Here is a 15,862-nt window from a genome sequence, read left to right on the forward strand (position 1 = left end):
ACTCTCTACTTGACCTTACACGTAGGAGTCTTCTGATTTTTTCCTTTTTATTTTACCTGCGTCTCAATGCAGTTTATTTTTCTTCTTCTTTTTTTTTTTTTTTTTTTAATAATTACTATATACGAATTACTATTTATTCATTTTTTTGGTTGTAATTATGAGTGCATGGGTTGTATGAATTAGAAAAAATAAAGGAAGAAAAAAAAAAAGGAAAAGAAAATGGTGTGTCTCTATTTAATATGTATGGTGTGAGTTGTATATAAATTGTATGGTTAAGAATATGGTGCGATTATACGAATACATGTATATGTATGTATGTATGTATATTATAATCATTGAATGATTTGTTTAATGCAATTTTGATGTATTTTATTTTATGTGCAAGATTACGTGAATGGTTGAGTTTGAAAAATTTTATGTATTAGTTGACCAATTTGATTTTTTTTTTCTTTTCTTTTTTTTTTTTTGTTGTAACATTAATTGAACACAAATATAGTGAAATATTTACTACGTATTATGTTAGTACATTGGTTAATAACATTAATTAAACAAAAATGCATAAGTGTTGTTAGTAAGGAATTGATTCGAGATTCTTCTTTCGTCTTCAGTTATGCATCTTATCACCCGAGTTCTGATTTTGTGTGTACCTTTTTATAATTTTTTTAGGAATACATTTAATTTTGTGAAACTAAAGTGTTTGTTAATGTTCCTACGTGTTTATGTTAATTTACATTAGCTACAAATGTACAGCGACCATTTAATTTAAAAACCACATGCGATAATAGTTGTATACAATTAAATATAAATACATATATATATATATATATATATGTTACCGTTATAGCCTGAATTCCGCCATTGCTGGTAATTCCTCGGCATTCTCATAAATGCAAAGAGTGTACTTTAATTTAATATAGGTTTCATTAAAATCTATTCATTTTTAGTATAAAAAATATTTACTAAAACTTTTCAAAGAAATTGCAAAGATGCACAATTTACAGCATTGCATTCTCTGTTATTGTGTGATCGTATGGCTGCGTGTGTCTGTGTCTCAGAATGTATTTTTTTCAACGTTGTTTTAATAGTAATTTGATATTCTATAGAATATCAAAGTATTATGTTCTATGGCTAGAAAAAACCCTCTAAAAAGTCTTATTTCCGACTTTGTCTGAAGGCTTTTCACATTCATAGTAATGCCGAGGATTTACTAGTAATGCCTGATTTCCGGCTTTGACAGTAACATATATATACTTTTTACAACACTAATTCCAAGCTTTACATCTCGAACAATAATGCTAATAAATATAAATGAATAAATAAAACAAATTTTATTAATAACTGAATTTATAAATAGCTGTGAAGCACTATTTCTATAAAAGAAGTAATTATTATCGATATATATATATTATTTATAGAAATTATTTTTTAAATTAATTCTTTTTTAGTCTTTTACTTGCAACGCCATCTGAAGAATGTTCCTAGAAACTTGTCGAACATCAGTTACCGATTTATCGACAGAAAATACGAGTAGTTTGTAGGAATATGCTTGAGATGGCGCCACGTGTTCTATTCCATGCGATTTTATCAAGGAACTAAATAGAAATAGCGCCATTCTCTTTTGAATTTGAAAAATATACCTTTGCTTTCTGGAAGAAGGCTGTTCCTGTTCCACATCTTGGTATTGTTCCTTACTGCTGTCCGAAATATTAAAATAACATGCAAAAACGTACACAAATTACAAATGATACACAAGCAAAAGAACATAAACATTAAAAAAAGGTGCACACACATAAAATATAAAAAATAAAATAAAAACACAACACGTGCGATATATATATATATATATATATATTTGTGCCAAAAAAAAACATAAATTAAAAAAACGTTCGTAACAAAAATTGTCTTCCATCTAATGGAACGTAAATCAAAAGCTGCAATTTCTTTTATGATTGTTAAAATACATATAAAGCAAGATTAATTTGATACTATTCTCTATAAAAAAAAAAAAAAAAAAAGAAAAAAAAACCAATATGTAATCTTATTTAAATTAATGATTTAATTTTTCAGTTAATTGAAAATGATTGATCAATAAAATAACGATCCTCGTATTATGCTAACCGATTGATATGCACGATAAATGATTCTTTTTTATTTTCTTTTAAATAACGTGAGGGAAGATCGATTTAAAATGATATTAAAATAAAATTCGGACGTCGTTTTAAATGTATACGATTGAACAAATGATTACATTTGTATTATACTCACACAGGTGCAGGTGATTTAGCTTTGGGTACTTTTCGTCCTTCCTTCGCAGCTTTGATTTGTCTAGCTTTGCAAACGCGATCAACTTCGTTCTGCCTTCTGCTAGCATTTTCCATAAATTCTCTGTGATCAGCGATGAGCATTTCGAGAGTGGGACGATCGTCAGGAAGTGGTTCACTTTCGAGAGTGTTCAATGTGTTTGCCAATCCTTCCAACCAGGCCAACAATTCTTCTAAAAGATTGTCCAGATCCTACAGAACACGTATAAACAAACATAAATAATGATATTCTCGTAAATAAATGAATGAATTTAATTATAATGTTCGATTGATTTACTTGTAGACCACGCATGTGATTTTCGAGCCTCTGATTTCTTTGTTGAGCCCAAATAGCAACTTCCTCCCACCTGGATTGGATAATTGTAATCCAATGTTTGATAACAGCAGCACCATCGGGATGAGCTTTTCCCAAAATCACGTGTGCCAATTCTAAAGTATTGTCCTTTTCGACTTCCTTAGATTTCAATTCACGAAGGAACTTTTCATGTTCCATCAATTGGTTTCTACTTTCTTGTTCATCTTCCGGTAATTGTCCAGCGAATCTGAGTTTCATTTCGGCGTCGCTCAACCATTCGAGTAAAACGTGTACAGCTTTGTGTAAACGTTCAGCTTCTCTTATTGCTTCCTCCAATCTTTCAGATTTCTTTAAGGACAGATTAGTGACGGTGTCCCACAACATGCTGAGTTCGTACAATTGTGATTTAATCAAGGAAGCATCTTCAACCGAAGCTTTCGATTTCAATTCGTAACCAGTTTTGATGACCGATTCCATTTGATATTTGCGCGATTCCAAATCCTTTTCGAAAGTTTTGTGTTGTTCAACGAGATTCGTAACGGTGTCCAAATCACCGTGCAACGGTCCGGTGTTAGATAAATTCTTTTCCATTTTGCCTAACCAATCGAGAAGAGCTTGAATGGCATCTTTGAATTGTCCCGAAAACAATAAAGCTTCCTCCAATTTTCTCTGCCTGTCAACGCACTTAGAACACACGGTTGTCCATTTGTTCTTCAATTCGTTCAACAATTCTTTCAACGCGGACTCGTCAGCTTTCGGTGCTTTGTCTTTCAACGTTTTACCATTTTTCATCGTAGTATCGTAGGTGCCTTGTTTAGCGCTCAATGCTTTTTGAATTTCCCGATGTTTGTTCAAACGTGATTTGATCTTTTCCGGATCGTTTCCACCAAGACCATCGGCAGCAACTTCGTCCAATGTTTTCTCAGTTTCGTCCAACCAGTTAAGCAAATTCGACCATGCATCGTGAAACTCTCTTGCTTCTTTATAACCATGATCCAACGCACGAGTTCTCTCAGCTGATTTCGAAACAACACGTTCCCATCTGTGTTGAACGCTTATTAATAAATTTTTAATAAGTATGACGTCCTGTTTTTGTGAAAAATATTTCAAATGGGTCCCCTTCTTATCCAAATTCAACATGGTTTCTCTGTGAACGCCAACATCTTTTTGAAATTGTTTATGTTCTTCTATTTGACCCAGTATAGTTTCCATAACTCTCGAGACAGGTTTGAGATTCGTCAAAATTTTTTCCGCATTCGTCAGCCAATCTACGAACGCTTGCAAAGCGTCATGGAATTCTGTAGCTTCCTTCAAAGCTATCTCCAATTTGATCTTTTTATCACTGGCACGCGCAGTTACGTTATCCCATCTCTGTTTCAAAGTTCTTAGATTATGATTGAGACCACCAGCGCTACTAGCATCGGCACGTTTCATGTATTCCTGTCCCTGTTGTAAAACCGTTTCCACTTTCGGCCGATTCTGTTCCAATTCGTTGTAAATCTCCATAAAACGTTCTAATTGTTCCGATGCTGTTTCCGGTAAACCACCAACAGGTTTTGACGCTACGATCATATTGTCAACGTCACCTAACCACGATAACAAATCTTGTATTTCAGCTGTGAACGATTGGGCTTCTCTCAAGGCATCCTCCAATTCTCTTTGCCTATCTGCGGCACGTTGCAACAAATCTCTCCAGCGACGATTCAACGTGCCTAATTTTTCAGCGGTAGTCGATGCCTCAGCTGTACCTTTGCCATCTTCGATTAATTGTCTTCCAGCATCGTTCAATGTGTCAACGCTCGTTTGATGGGCTTGAATATCGTTAACCAAAACCTTCAATTTAGCTAATTCGACTTCGATAACTTGAGGATCACCAGCGACTGCTTTCAAATTATCCAACGTTCTATCAGTTTTATCGATCCAAACTAACAACTCGTCCAACGCGTGTTGGAATTGTCCCAATCGTAACAATGCATTTTCCAAAAGTCGTTGTCTCTCGACGACACCTCTCAGCAATCCATCCCAACGTTTGTTAACAGCACCGAGTGGTTCCTTGATAGCTGCTGCTTGTTCGGACGACGTTCTTTCAGTCAATTCAGCAGCTTGCCTAAATTAATTAAATCAAAGTTAGAGGTGTTTGTACACAGTGTTAACTATTAGGATTTTAATATGATATTTAGAGTACTGTGGATTCTAGCCAGACAAATTTTCAAGGCCACACCTACTGGGATCAGAATAGAGGGGGGGTTGGGGGAACTTGTAAATGAGAATATCCTGCTAACAAGAAAACAACATTAAAAAAAAAAAAACTACTGGTAAGATTAATGAATACAAACGTAACATTAGAAATCAGTAATACTATCCAGTTTACAGGGATTGTTTTTTGTTTAATTGTTTGCTCACGTTGTTCATATATAGATTGATTTTATTTATCTTCACACCTGTTGCATGCGACTAAACGAGGAGGAGACGGTTCAATCAAATGAAATTTTTAAAAAATCAATACTTTTAGGTAAAATTAAAACGCGTTATACTTTGTTTCATACAATAATCAATCAATGGGTTAAAGTAACAAAAAAAAAATATCTGTTATTTCGATCAATAATGAAGTTACTTTTTAAAAGTATGTGTTAAGCCATGCTCTAACTACAGTAATAACACAGAATATAAGAAAGAGAAAGAGAGAAAGAAAGAGAGAGAGAGAGAGAGGTTGACTTGCCTTGTCAGACTCCTATGTTCGGGAACCGGCACGGAAAAAACAAAAATGTTGGGATTAGAATTAAAGTTTGTTTGACTCACAGGTTTTCTCTCTCAATATTCTTCCAAAAATTATTAACGAAAAAAGAGAGAAGAGAAAAAATACAAAAAGAAAAACCAAGAAATCTCACAAAGGGGACAATGCGGATGCACTGAACTCTTTGTAAATGCAATATAATTGTTATCCGACATTGTTCCAAAGAAACAAAAAGAAACAAATATAGAATAGAGTAAAAAAAAAAAAAAAAACATAAAATAGTAAAATTCGAATAAATCCAATTTTAGGAAAGATCAAAAAGTCTTACCTGTTCAATGCTTCGACCTTCACCATGTGGGGATCAACCTCAGCTTTGAAATTAGCCAATTGTTTGATCTGAGTTTTAACTTCGTCAATGTCGCTACCGAGGGGTCCCATGTCGGCAAATCTATCCTCGGCTTCCTGTAAGAATTCTAAAAGATTCTGAAGAGTTTCGTGGAACTCCATGGCTTTTTCCATGGCGTCGATTAGGTTTTCTTCGCGTCTAGCGTAAAGGGCGGTAACGTTGTCCCAGGCTTGATCTAAATCTTCGATGTGTTTTCGTACTTCCGGTTTGTCCGGTTCACCGCACAATCCCATCAATTCGTGGCCGGATGCTCTTACTTGTTCAACATCGGGTTTCGTTTGATCAATTTCCTGTCTAATTTCTTGCAACGCGACTTGTTGCTGTTGTATGGCAGCTGGTTGAGCCGCCGGTGGTGCTTGTCCTGCTAATGCATCTTGCAATTCTCTCAATGTTGACATGACACCGTTCAATTCCGACCAGAATTTTTCTGCGATCGACAATGTGTCGTCCAAGGTGTGGCCACGATCCGTCGTTGATCTTTGCACGTCCGTCCATAATTGATTCAACCTGTCGAGTTTACGTTTGATGTCTTTTACCGCAGGATCTGCCCTGTTACCTGCTTTACTGATAACGTCGTCAGCAGCTTTCCTTACAGCAGCATAAGCTTCCGATCTCTGAGCAAGATCCTCAGCCAATGCAGCATTCTCTTCCATTTGATCCCGTAATCTTGGTGGGTGTGCACTAACCGGTTCAGCACCGTGAACTTGATCAGCAGTCGACGTTAAAGCACGCAACATACCTTCCAATTTGTCGGAAAATTGCGATGATTCTTGCAACGCTTGTTCCAACGTTTGCTGCCGGCCCCTAAGTTCCGCTCTCAATGCTGCATAACGTGCATTATCGTTGTCCACGATATCCTGAACTTTCGAACCTTCCTCATCGTTGCATAATTTAGTTAAAGCTTCGCCAGTCTTATTCAATTTCTCAACCAAAGGTTTGTGCTCGTTGATACTTTGTATGAGAATCTCATTTTTGTCTTGTTGGGCTGCTATCAAGTCAGGTCTCAAAGCAGGCATCGGTAACATGGCAACTTGATGTTCAGCTTCTTCCAACCAACCGACAAGACCTGCGTGAGTGTCACGGAGATGTTCAGCCAATGGTAACGCTTGTTCCAAAGCACCCAATCTGTCAGAGGAAAGACCCGATACAAGTTCCATAGTTTCACGTAATTCTTCCATTTTGTCACGTATCGTTGACGTGTCCTCGTGATGCGCATTTTCACGGATTACTTTTTTAGCTGTTGAGATGACATCGCGAACACGACCTTTCTGACTGGATATATCATCGTTCAAGGCCTTGTGTTCTTTCAATTGTACTCTTATTATTTCAGGCTCGCTACTAGGTGGTTCGGCTTCGCGCAATTGGTTATCAACTTCTCTGAACCAATCTAGGAGATCATCGATGTCCCCGATTACTTCCAAAGATCGTTGCTTACTCAATTGAATTCTTTCGGCTTTCCTTTGAATTTGTTCAGCAATCGCATCGAATCTTCTGTTGTCTCGAGTTACCAGACCTTCGATAGTAGCAGCACCTTCTCCTGGTGATATTTGACACAATTGTGGCCCTACCGCATTTATTTTATCGAGTACTGGCCTGTATTCCGATATTTCCATTTCTAATCTTATGATTTCGTCCTCGCGAGTCTCGGCAGATTGCAAAGCAGATTCCGCTCCTTGCATCCAATCCATCAGACGATTATGATTGTCATGGAATTGCTGTACCAATGGTAACGCTTCCTGCGCATGTTTAAGAAGATCTGATCCACGTGTAACCAAATCATTGAAACGACGTTGCAACGAATCTAATTTGTCTTTCAATCTGAGTGCCTCGTCGCTGGAAATGTGTTTCATCAATTCCAAACCGGAATCCGTTGTACTGTCAACTTCTGTTTGCCTAGTAGATACTTCTTCAGTTAGATCTGCTAGATCTTCCATTTGTTGTAAAAGTTTTTCAGTATGAACAGCCAATACTCTGTATTTTGAAAGCCTAACTTCCATTCCTTCCATCCAGGCTTGCAAATCTTGATAGGTAAGAACCAAATGTCTTAGGCCTTGTCTCGAACGTTGCAAAAGTTCACCGAGTGCTTCCGAACGTTCGACGAGTGCCGCGTATCTGTCGGCAACGTCTTGCAATTTATCCGCCAATGCAGCTGCTTCATCTTCACCGACAAGTGCCATCAATTGGCTGGCTATGTCAGTTAATTCGCTGAAGTCCGGTTTCTTCGAAAGTATGTCGCTGTGAAGTCCAGCATGCTCGGAAATACGCTGTTGAATTTTTTCTTCGTCGGTTGGTACCAGTTCCATCTCTCTAACTTTCTTTTCCGTTTTGTCCAACCACGTGGCAAGCGGTATCAATTTATCTTGGAATTGTTTGGCAACGGTCATCGCTTGTTCCAACGCGTCCATTCTTTCCGCAGCACCTTCGGTTAAATTATCAAATCGTCCCATTAAATTCTTCATCTGTTTCTCGATAATTTTTCTTTCCTTCGTGTCAGCACCGGCTGTTACTTTTTGTTCCATGTTGTATAAAGATGACATAGAATTTTGACGATCCATTAACATCTTCTTCAAGAATTTCTGTTCTTGTAGTTGTGCCTTGACTACTTTGTAATCAGAGGAGGGTGGTTTTTGATTGGAAACCATCTCTTCTGTATCGGTTAACCATTTTTCCAGACCGTTCAAAGCTTCTTGGAATTTACCTGATTGGAGTAAACCAACATCCAATCTTCTGTCACGTTCGTTCAACTAAAAAAATGAGAAAATAATATATTTAACTATGTAGCCCTAAATTGCATGTTAAATTAAAAAAAAAAAAAAAAAACAAAGAAACAAAAAACCAAAATACATACCCTATCTTGTAGATCATTCCATTTATCGTTCATTTTGTCGAGATCCTTTTCAATATTTGTGGTACTAACATCACGGCCAGCAGTTTGAACGAGTCCTCGTCCAAGAGCATTACAAAATTCAACTTTGTTAGAAATAGGTTCTATCTTGTTCATCTTAAGTGCCACGAAATCTTCTTGCTGTGCTTTGATTGAATCCACTTCCGAACCGACTGGCTTGAATTTTCTAACCTGATCGTTGGCATCGGCAATTTCGTCCATAACGTTACCGAGAGCTTGGTAAAATTCTTGCAAGGTATTTAACGTGCTCGTTAATTCCTCTTCCCTGTTACGCGCACGTTCATCGAGCTTTCCAATTTGTCGTTTAAGACCTTCTATTTGTTGTCTGGTTGCTACGGTATCAGCGGCAAATCCACTGTCGACCAAACGTTCACCAAGACTTTCGAGATCGTTAGCTTCATCGAAAAGTTTATTAACTCTGTGAACGATTTTGCTTATATCTTCCAATTGACCACGAACGATTTTAATTTCACGACCATGAGCTTTCATAGAATCCAATTCCTTTTCGATAGATCCTATATGTTGACTGATTATCTTAACGTGATCATTGAATTGTGCCATGGCAGTTGCTGCGCTTTGTAATTCGTTACACCTGTCGTCTAATTTTGCTTGCAAATCCTCGATTCGATCGGTAACGTTGTCAACTTCATCCTGCAAATGTGTTGCATCTACTCCTTGTTCGTCTGCTTTCTTTACCAAATCATTCGCCTGTTTGCGTACCCCCTGCAATGGCTTCTTCAAACTAGCTGTTTCTTCTCGTAAATTCTGCGAGGATAAATGAAATGTATAAAATAAAAATGATTTTATTGTTGTTGTAATATTTGTGTGATTATTATATTCGTTGCATTTACCTTAATTCTATCGAGAAGTTTTGGATCTTTAGCTGCACCACCAAGGGCATCGTGAGATGCCAATTTGTCTTCGCAACGTTGCAAATCGTGTTTCAAATCACGAAGATTTTCAACAAAGTCTGTCAAATGGCGCGCGGTGTCCTCCAAGGATTGCGTTCTTTCCAAAAGATCTAAGGATATTAAAAAATGTAACAATTATATATCTCGCAGGTAGAGTAAATTGACGTAATTGAATTGAATTAAACTATACTTTACCGTTGTTCAATTTGTCCCATCTTGTTTTCATGGCGTTCAATTCGTTTTTGACTATTTCTTTATCGATGTCGCAAGCACCGAGGAAAGATTCCCCGAGTGTTTTGTTATTTTCGAATTCACCGGAACGCTTCCAAACTTCGTTTCTGAACGACGACAATTCCTTCAATTGTTTTTCGATATCTTTGCGTTTGAAAGATGCCGGTTTCAAACTTTCCAACTTATCTTCGGCTTGTCTCAACCATGGTAAAAATTGGTCCTGTGCTCTGTAATACTTTTTACAATGTTCGGCACAAGTTTGTAGCTTGACGTGTCTGTCGAGGGTATCTTTTTTCAAACGATCCCATTGGGATTGCATTTTATCGAGATCGCGTTGTAGCGAACGATTTTCAGATTTTTGCGAACGATTGATTATGTCGCGTCCTTTGTTAAGTAACATTATAACTTCGTATTCTTTAGCCATTACATTACGATAAACTGGTTCGTGATGATCGAGTTGTTGTTGCAATATTTCACGATCAGCCGAAACCAATAATTTTTCTGACATATTACCAAGCTCATCGGCAAGCCAACCCAACGTTTTACTGCAAGAAGCTTCGAACTGTCTACCATCTCTAAGATTACCTTCGATTTCAGCTTTCCTATGATCCAATTTCTTCTGTAAGTTGACGTACAATTTACCAACAGCTGTCAATTTACCATGTATCTCAGATTTCGATGCTGGATCGCTTAATACTTCGCACAATTGTCCACCAGCTGCTTCAGCATCGGCCAATAATGGTCTCTGTCCTTCCAATTGTCTCTCCAAATTTTCAATCTTTCGCAATTGTTCTTCCGGATCCTTGTCGAGAGGTAAATCATCTAGATTGTCCGAAATCGTTTGCAGTGCATCGCGAAGACGATTAAGACTTGCATCGAATTCACGACTGGTACCAACAGCATCGCCCAAACTTTGTCCACGTTCGTCCAAACGACTTAATTGATCAGCCCATCTTTGTAATATATTGTGCAACTTCTGACCGATCTTTTGATTGTCAGGTGAATCGGTTGATATTCTTGCGAGAACATTTTCACCAACTTGAATCAAGTGATCCAATTGCGGTTGTTGGGTTCTAAATTCTTCCCTCAATACTTGAACTTGTTGAACTTGACTAGAAACCATTCTTGGATCTGACGATATGGGACCAAGTGCACCCAACATTCTTTCCTTTGCACCGAGCCACGAATTAAGACCGTCGAATGTGTCGTAAAAATCTTTGATATCTTCCAAAAATTTAATCCTATCCTTGCATCTGTCGGAAATTGATTTCCAACGACTAGCCACATCTTCCATTTCGTCGTTTAACCTTTCGCTACCATCGGCACCCTTCTTACGTCTAACCAAATCCCGTACTTGGGTTCTTGTACTGTCTAATAACGATTGTTTCTCGTACATTTCTTCGACGATTACTTTGATCTGTTTCACCGTTTTATCTGCCTCATCTTTCACCGTTGGAATACTTTCTTTTGGTAATTGGCGTTGAATCTGAAAAATCATATGATCGTAAATACACTTAGACATACAACGTCAAACACTGGAATGAATGATATACTGAAAACAAAAATATAAAATTTGTACCTTGTCCAAGAATAGTGAAAGTGTTTTCAAATTATCCAAATGTTTTCTTAATTCTTCCTTAACGTTATCCAAATCTGTTTGACGATCGGACAATCTTACACCTAACAAACCGTATCTGTTATTGATTTCTGACAATTGTTGTTGAACGGGAGATAAATCTTCCAAATGGAAACCATCTTGGCTAGATCGTCGGCTGCTAAATCCGCTGCTACCACCTGGAGATACCGGACTTTGTAGGGCGTAGCCTTTTGTGGGAGATGGTGAACGACCGTCTTGTGACATACGTCTTACTACAAAAAAAAATAAATAAAAAACAGAAATGATAAGTATGACGATGACGATGACGATGAAGACGTAGACGCGTTAAAGAAAGATAAAAATAAAGGGTTGTATGTTTGAAAAAAAAAAGAAATGATCATCTGATTAACTTCCACGGAATGAGATGACGTATTGTTATGTACGCGCGCGCGTATGTATGTGTATATGTGTTACGATGATTATTTTACAAATGAATAATTACCTGGTCTTTTGGTTGGGCTTGTACTACCACGACGACGAGTTGGACTTTCACCACGTTCCTTCAATAAACTATCATAAGCTATACCAAGATCATTTATTTTATCAACTGTACCGCCATAATCGCGATATTCTTTTTGTATCGGTTTCAATTCCTCAACTTGTTTTTTCAATTTGTCCAAATCAACGGCCACCGGTTCCAATCTCTGCAATTTATTTTCCGTACGCGTCAACCAATCGATCACCTGATCGCGCAACTTTTCGTAAGCTGACAATTGTTCGGCCCTTGATTTACTTAATCTTTGTTTTTCGTCGAGAAGATTGTTCAATTCTTTCCATTGTGATTCTAATACTTTGATTTTGTCTCTGATCGCTGTTGCTTCTGTAATATCTTTTTTAGAAACCAGATTCTTTCCATTTCTAATTAGATCCTCGAAATATCCTTTCTGTTCTTCCCGTTTGTCTATCAATTCGGCCATTTTATTTTCGTATTCAGATACATCGAGTTTGTTCAATTCTCTGGATTCGAGTGACTCGACCATATGGGAGTACCAGCTTTCGAATTTGGATGTTTCAACGAGAAATTCGTTGAGTGCTTGAACAACATCGTCGAGGAATTCACCGCGTCGTAACGATTTGTCCATAAGTTTTTCAAATCTACTTTGTACATCTTTGAGTTTACCCTCGATGCGTTTGGCAACTCGTACGTTGTTCGAATTCAATAAAAGATCTTGTGCACTAGCAGCAATGGCATCTACGCTTAAACGATGACTATCTAAATCTGCTTGTAACAAACGTTGTTCTCTTTGCTGTTCTTCCAAATGTTCTTTTTGCAAACTTGCTGGACGTTGAAGATTCCTTTAAGCAAAACAAATTAACATTTATATGATAATTAATATAGGAGACATATCATTGCGATAGAAATGATTATAAACATACTTGAATTGACTTTCCGCATTGTTCAACCAAACAACTAAACCATCTAAAGCATCCTGAACACCTTGACACTGTACCAATGCTGTATCCAATTCCTGACATTTAGCTTGCAAAGCTTCGCTAAGTTGTTTGTATTTATCTTCGACAACCCTAACCGGATCCTGAAGTGCATCAACTTCATGCGGTGTCAATTGTCCATCAAGTGATCTTAATAAAGCATCTACGCTATTTTTAGCTACATCTATCAAACGTTCGTTAGCAAGGAACTCGTTGTTCAATGCTTTAGCTTTGTTCAATTGATCTTCAACCTGTTTAGGTTCAGCTGCAATAGCTTCCGATATTATTCTATGAACCTTAGGTTCAACTTCTCTCAACCAAGCGTTAGCTTTTTCCAATGATTCGTTATAATCACGTTGCTTTCCACCAACACCAGACAATCTATCCGACAACTGATTGGCACGTGACAATAAATCCTTGTACTGTGTCGTAACAACTGATACTTCATGTCTAACCGGTGAATCCTGACTAGCTGTTGGTTCCTTATGAGGTAATCTTTGTGGCAAACTCGTTCTAAAGTCGTTCAATATCTGTAAATATTCTTTACTCTCGTCGACGAATTTTTGTGCAGCCATTGTTATGAACCTAAGATCAGCTTGATGTGCTATAACGTCGCTGATGAAATCACGAGTGGTGTCAGCACTGCTACTTAATTTATTCAAATCCGACAATGATCTTTCTTTATTTTCCAAAGTTCTACGTGCTTTGTCCAACCATACGGTAAATGTTGACAATTCGTTCCTATAAAAATAAATCAACGTTCTATATGTTTTCTTTTTTTATTGAATAGAAAAATTATGAATAAAGATTTCATTAAAAAATACCAACTTGAATTTGCATAATTCATCTCTGGCACCGACCAAACGTCTGACCAATTTGTCAGCACGATCGGTAGTCTTGTCGAATCTGGTTTTAAGTGATCTACCACTTTTTTCCAATGTTGAAACTTCATCGCTTGATAATACGTCGCTACCTGTTAAAACAACTTGACGAACTTGATCCAAACATGATGAAACTTGACGACCATGAGATTCTAAATCCTCTTTGATTTCCTACAAATAAATGTTGTTCGATCAGAATTTATTAACAACAAAAGAAAAAGAAAAAGGAAAATGAAATCACGAAGATCAAAAATCCCATTGAATTAGAAAGATTTTATTCCCCCTGACTTACTTTCATAACGTTTATCTGATTTCTTAATTCATCTATATCTTCTCTAACTGTATCCTGATTAGCAAGTTTATCTTCAACCTCGGATATCCATTGCAACAATTTCGACAACGTTTCGTCGCACAATTTATATTTCTCTTCTACCGCTTGCTACAAAAAAGAGACAAAATTGACAATAATTAAGACAAATAAATAATTGTTCTATACACTCATTATTTTTAAACTGGAAAACAATTATTTCAAAAGAAAATGAAAGAGAAAAGAGAAGAGAAGAGAAGGGGGAAAAGTAGGAAGGGGGGAATAAATTTGGTGTTTTTTTGCGTTACAGAAATAATTACTGCCATCTTACCAATGACAGTTGCTAAATGTAAAGAATAGAATAGAAGCTTATGACAATATCTCACACATGCAAGCACAAACACACATACACTGATAATAACGTAGATAATAGATAACAGTTTTGTATGGTAGCTTTAATTTATCTGCGAAGAAGAAGCCGCATATTATTTTGTTTTGTTTTTTTTTTTAAATACGTATTGGATTTTTTTAAATAATATATGCGGCTTTTATAAAAGCATATAATAATCGAAAATAAATTTATGCGAGAAATAATGAAGCTTGGCCTCGGATATTAAAAAAAAAAAAAAAAAAAAAAAAAAAAAAAAAAGAAACAAAGTATTTTGCATTGCATTGTTTGTTCGTTTGTATTTTTCTTTCTCGTGATCGGCAAATAAATTAAAACGCATAACGATGATGATGATAGAGAAGATAGTGTAAAAAATTATATATATATATAAATAAATAAATAAATATAAAAAATGGCACGAGATGTGTGGTGGTCATTCTTGTAATAAATTAAATTTGCAAATAATGTAATAAACATATGTCATAACAATATGTTGTATTAATTATTATGCGGAGATATGGTTGTTCATATTTTTGTGTTTTTTTTTTTTCCCCATTAAATGTTGTGCTATATATGTATTATAGAAAAAGGAACTTCAAGATAGAAAACAAATGAAACACAATATTACACACCTGGAAAAAAAAGGAAAAATAACATTTAAAGTATACGATTATCATTAATAAATAACAACACATAATTATAAGATTATTAAATATTAAACGATTAAAATTAAATAGAACTTATACGAGAGAGAGACGATTATTATTAATTGAGTTAATGATAATATAAAGAGACACAAAAGAAAATCTTTTCAAACTCAAAGATTGTCGAATCAGATTTCAAATGTGGAAAATATAAATTATAATAATAATATTCACATTTTTTGAGAGAAAAATTAAACGTTAATGCGTTCAGTCAACTCTTTTTTTTAATGCAACGATACTTTAATTAATTTTAGTTAGAAGCTTTATAAACAAATAAAAGAATGATCGATAATTATAATTAATGAAGCATTTTAAAATGATTGGAAAATGTTTTCGAAACATAATTATGATACGAGTGTAAGTTGTTATGAATTTTGTATTTTTTTTATGGTGACCATTAACCCTTTCGTTATTAAACCATGCTCGAGTATAATTTCATATAAATTCGATATACCCTTATGGGGTGTCTGTGGTGATGACGAATGGGTTAAATTAAATGAAAAATAAATTTGTTTTTTCTTTTTTTTATCGTAAATAAAACAAATCATACTAATTAGGCCTTATAAGAGATCACAAACGATAGATCCGGAAACATTTTCAAATCATTAATTTCAATCAAACTCACGTCAATCTCTGTAGTATGAAATTCGATCGAACATATTATTATAATATTTATATATAAATATTAAAT

The 15,862-nt window shown here is 35.9% G+C and overlaps 1 protein-coding gene across 25 annotated transcripts in view; it reads right to left on the bottom strand.

Moving 5' to 3' along the window:
- LOC106789214 (microtubule-actin cross-linking factor 1) overlaps positions 1-15,862 on the bottom strand; it is a gene marked incomplete in the record, with an annotated part of 154,157 nt that overhangs the window by 16,250 nt on the left and 122,045 nt on the right. For 22 of the 25 annotated variants that reach the window (XM_014753268.1, XM_014753259.1, XM_014753256.1 and 19 more), the window contains 12 exon segments: positions 2,266-2,513; positions 2,599-4,723; positions 5,336-5,347; positions 5,679-8,500; positions 8,605-9,426; positions 9,513-9,682; positions 9,768-11,289; positions 11,383-11,672; positions 11,903-12,756; positions 12,838-13,632; positions 13,720-13,943; positions 14,065-14,211. In XM_014753268.1, the coding sequence (XP_014608754.1) occupies positions 2,266-2,513; positions 2,599-4,723; positions 5,336-5,347; positions 5,679-8,500; positions 8,605-9,426; positions 9,513-9,682; positions 9,768-11,289; positions 11,383-11,672; positions 11,903-12,756; positions 12,838-13,632; positions 13,720-13,943; positions 14,065-14,211 (10,031 nt within the window). 25 annotated transcript variants of the gene reach the window in all.

This window comes from Polistes canadensis, unplaced genomic scaffold (genome assembly GCF_001313835.1).
Source record: "Polistes canadensis isolate GaletaPanama2010 unplaced genomic scaffold, ASM131383v1 scaffold_171, whole genome shotgun sequence".
Taxonomy (NCBI): domain Eukaryota; kingdom Metazoa; phylum Arthropoda; class Insecta; order Hymenoptera; family Vespidae; genus Polistes; species Polistes canadensis.